This window comes from Carlito syrichta, unplaced genomic scaffold (genome assembly GCF_000164805.1).
Source record: "Carlito syrichta isolate Samal-C Ts95f unplaced genomic scaffold, Tarsius_syrichta-2.0.1 Scaffold303101, whole genome shotgun sequence".
NCBI lineage: Eukaryota > Metazoa > Chordata > Mammalia > Primates > Tarsiidae > Carlito > Carlito syrichta.
Window position 1 is genome coordinate 88,659 of NW_007247197.1, and position 4,354 is coordinate 93,012.

At 65.7% G+C, this 4,354-nt stretch overlaps 1 protein-coding gene across 1 annotated transcript in view; it reads right to left on the reverse strand.

The window, feature by feature from the left end:
- Window positions 1-1,311: 1,311 nt before the first annotated feature.
- EPHA8 (EPH receptor A8) overlaps window positions 1,312-4,354 on the reverse strand; it is a 38,355-nt gene continuing 35,312 nt past the window's right edge. The window contains exons 11-17 of the mRNA XM_021712122.1: window positions 4,125-4,310; window positions 3,831-3,892; window positions 3,056-3,265; window positions 2,210-2,359; window positions 1,943-2,133; window positions 1,524-1,697; window positions 1,312-1,426 (exon numbers count right to left, since the gene is read on the reverse strand). Of these exons, the coding sequence (XP_021567797.1) occupies window positions 1,312-1,426; window positions 1,524-1,697; window positions 1,943-2,133; window positions 2,210-2,359; window positions 3,056-3,265; window positions 3,831-3,892; window positions 4,125-4,310 (1,088 nt within the window). The remainder of the gene's footprint in view (window positions 1,427-1,523; window positions 1,698-1,942; window positions 2,134-2,209; window positions 2,360-3,055; window positions 3,266-3,830; window positions 3,893-4,124; window positions 4,311-4,354) is intronic.

Sequence of the window (4,354 nt, forward strand, 5' to 3'; positions counted from 1 at the left end):
TCTGGGACTGGCAGGGGGAGCCCGGTAGGTTCCTGGCACCCTGCCTGCCAGACGTCCCCCGGGATGGGCTTTCTCACCCTGGGTGCTTTTTATGTGCTTTGAAGACCATTTTTGCATTGTCAGGAGTGAGGAACAAATATTCTGACATGGTAGAAAAGAGATATTTACATACCCTGGTGGGCCGTAAGGGGGTGGGCTTGTGGGGGAGGGGAGGGGCTTCCCAGGCCCCCGCCCCCAGTGTGGAGCAGTGTTGGGAACAAGGGCCCAGGTCTGCAAGCAGCAGGCTCCACCTGACACTGGGTTGCCATGTGACCTTGAACAGGACACACCCCGTCTCCAGACTTTGGTCCCCCATATGGTACGGGAAGGGGTGGACCTGGGCTGAGAAGCTAGGATCCTGGGGTTCCTGATCCTAGGCAGGGGACAGTAGGCGAGTCTGGCTGGGCAGAGGGACTTCCGAGTGAGGAGACGGCAGAGGAAAGGCATCTGAGATGGAGGGGAGGGCGTGAGCCTGGCCCGGCAGCCTCGTCCAGCCGAGGGCATCTGAAAGTTCTGCCATGACGCCGACACGGAAGAGGCCAGCGGGGCTGGCCAGGAACCCTGTTTTCCTATGGCAGCAGTGGCGGGAACCAGGCGGATGCTGCAAGGGCCCCCCGGCTGGAGGGAGGACCCAGACCTGAGATGCAGCCAGGGCGGGCTCACCGGTGCAGAAATGAGGTGGGCCGGTGCTGGTGCAGTCCAGAGGGCCCCCCCAACTTCAGCCTCCAGGCCCGGGCCTGTGGGCGGGCCTCTCCTTGGCCCCGCGGGGGAGTTCCCTGGCCACACACTGGGACACACCTCCTCGTCTTGATTCATCATCCCTGTCACCCACGTGTGCCCCGGCCTTGATGCACACACACACACATCCCCCCCCCACGCATCCATGCTGGGACCCCACACAGGTGAACACACACGCTGTTCACATGGGCACCCACAGCCTGGCGAGGACACGCCCCCACGCACACACTCACACCTGCACGCAGAGGCAGGTGAGCGCGTCCCTGCGGGCTCTGTGGGCTGGGGCCAGGCTCTGGAAGACAGAAGGCCATCTGCCCGGGGCAGGCGTCCTGGCCATACTGGCCACCAAGGCCTCCTTTCAGGCGCCTGACTCTGATGACCCTGGGTCTGTGGGCCTCAGCCTCCCCCATCCCCGGTGCCGGAAGAGGACAGAGGCCTGAGGTTGCCTGGCCCTTGCCAGCCCCATACATCCTCCAAGGGGTGGGGGCGGCCTGCGGCTAGTGTGGGCACGGCTCGGGCCCTGCCGGCCGAGGGTCAGAGGTGCCGATGAGGTCCCTGGGTGCTGGTCAGCTGTGCCCGCATGGTCTGGATGCTGCCCAGGATCTTCTTCTGGTGACCCATGAGGGTGATGCCCAGGGCACGCACGTCCCTGTGAGGGAAGGAGGCGCTGACCGGCTGGCCTGGGCACCACCCCCTCCTCGGCGGTGCTCGCTCCTGCCCCCCACGGCCCTGCCCCCCTCACTCACTGGGCGTCCATACGCAGCACCATGCCCAAGGAGGAGTAGCCACCAGCAGCAAAGTGGTCTCGGTAGCGGCCCATGCGGATGGAGTCCAGCCAGTCCCCCACGGTGAGGCCGCCACCGCCTCCCCCACCCCCTCGGAGGTCAAAGCAGCTCCGGGTGAAGGCAGGAGGCGGACATCTGAGGCACAGAAGCCCTCGGTGAGTGGCCCACCAGAGACCCCTGCACGAGTCCCCCTCAGGCTCACAGGGGGCAGGGAGCTTGGGAGGCAGGACCCCTGAAGGGGCAGGCGGAAGAAGGGCCCAGGGGTCAGGGCGGAGCCATCCCAAGGCCCGGATTCAGTCTGGGCCGGGTCTGGGCAGGGCCGGTCTGGGGCAGGGCTGGGACAGCAGCTGGGCCTGACAGCTGAGGTGGGTGCCGGGCACCTGCTAACGGTGGCCGTGGCCCGGAGACTCTCGGGGCTGCGGACCAGCGCATCGAGGACACTGACGATCTGGGAGAAGCGAGGACGCTGGGCCCGGTCCTTCTGCCAGCAGTCCAGCATGAGCTGGTGCAGGGCGCGGGGGCAGCCCATGGGCGCGGGCAGGCGGTACCCCTCCTCCACGGAGCTGATGACCTGCAGGAACACGGCACTGGGCTCACGTCCTGTCCCTGGTCCCGCCGCCCCGCCCCCCGCTGGTGCCTGCACTCACGTCACGGTTGGTCATGTTCCAGTAGGGCCGCTCCCCGTAGGCCAGCACCTCCCACATGACCACGCCGAAGCTCCACACGTCGCTGGCTGAAGAGAAGGTGCGGAAGGCGATGGCCTCGGGGGCTGTCCAGCGGATGGGGATCTTCCCACCCTGCAGTGGACACAGCAGGTGAGGGGCTGCCCGTGCCCGGCCAGGCTGGGGCCGGGCTTCTTTCCAGCCCGAGTCAGGGGGCCAAGCAACAGGGTCTGTTTCCCAGGCCGGGGGTGATGAAGCACTGAACGGTGCACAGTAGGTGCTCAGTAAATGCTGGCCAGCAGGCCTGGGCCTGTGCAAGGGAGGCGGTCCAGGGAGCATGCCCCCCTCCCCCAATTTTCTCACTCTCCTTCTTCTCCTTTTTCAGTCCTTTCTCGCTGTGAATCTCACCCAGAGACTCATGGGTGACAGCCCAAGTGAGGCTCTGGCAGGGACAGGATGCCCAGAGGCACCTCTAAGGAAGCCCCAATCTCCCTGGAGCACATGTGACACCAGCTGGCGTTTAGCCCGACCTTGGAGACAGATGTGGAGTCTGCGTGTGACTCTGACCCTCCTGGAGTCTCCCAGTGAGTGGGAGTGACAGCGGGTACAGGCCTTGGGGCTTCCCCAGCCACCCTGTGGTGAAGAAAGGTTATTCCCACTTCCCAGAGGAAGGCACGGTATGAAGAGACAGGGTAAGCCCCGGGGTGCGGGCAACCCCCAAACTGCCAGCTTCACTTAACCATGTAGAAGATTCGTCGGGCCCCAGTTGGGAGAGACCGCAGGGACTGCCTCCCGCCCCTGGCCGGGCCAGCCACTGAGTGGGTGACGCACCGTGGTGGTGTAGGCGGCATCGGGGTCATCCTCCAGCACCCGCGAGAGCCCGAAATCAGACACCTTGCAGACCAGGTTGCCATCCACCAGGACGTTGCGGGCGGCCAGGTCACGGTGGATGTAGCCCAGGTCTGAGAGGTAGCGCATGCCGGCGCCCACGCCCCTGAGCATGCCCACCAGCTGCATGATGGTGAACTGCCCGTCGTGTGTCTGTAGGGGACGCAGGCTGGGCTCAGGGAGGCCTGGCGGGCCCCAGTCCCCCAGCAGGAGACCTTCCCTCTATAGGGCACCTGACAGTGGGTGGCCCATTAAGCCCCTGCACGTGGTTTCACGTGCACCACCGCACCCTGTGAGGCAGGTGGGCCAGCAGCAACTGTTCACCCATTTTGCGGAAGGAGAAATGGAGGCCCAGGGAGGTCGAGCCCTGTGCCTAGGAGCACCAGCAAGATGGCAGAGCAGACACTGGGAATCCAGCTGTTTCCAGCACACTCCCTGTGCCTGCAGCTCGCTGTGGCCCTGGGTCCCCATGGAGGCACCCCTTAGCCCATGTGCAGGACAACAGGCCCCATGGGCCAGAGGGACTTTTGTGTGACAGGGGCTGAAAGGCCACCTGACTGGTTGGGCATGAAGACCCCTCCTGACCCCTACCTTCCCTTCCCTTCCCCTTTCAGTCTGTTGGGGTCAAGCTGGGGAGGGGGCTTGGAAGAGACGCACTGTCTCCCAGTTCAGACTGAGCCTCCCTCCCCCACCCACGAGAGGGAGGTGGGACACGCACCCTCAGGAAGGCATCCAGGGAGCCGTTCTCCATGTACTCGGTCACGATCATTGCCAGGCGGCCTGGGGCGGTGGGGGGAAAGGGCAGCTCTCGGTGCTGATCAGGACCCCCTGGAGCCGGGCCGGCACTAGGGTCCCCAGGGCTCCCACCCTGCTGCCAGGGTCATCCCGGGACCTGAGCCAAGGAGACAGGGCCAGGCAGGGGCAGCGCAGGGTGGACTAGGAGAGGGGACCCAGAGCCCTCTCTGGGGCAGGAGGGGCCCTGCAGGGGAGGTTGTCCTTGCCTGGCACCTACCACGGGTGACCACTCCCTCCAGGCGGATGACGTTGGGGTGGTCGAACTGGCCCATGATGGACGCCTCACTCAGGAAGTCCCGGCGCTGCCGCTCCGTGTGGCCGGCCTTGAGGGCCTTGATGGCCACGGGCACGTCCCGCTGGCCCGGCACCCGCAGCCGTCCGAAGCAAACCTCCCCCGACTCTCCTGCAAAGCCCAGGGATGGGTGGGGAGAGGGCAGTGGGACCCTC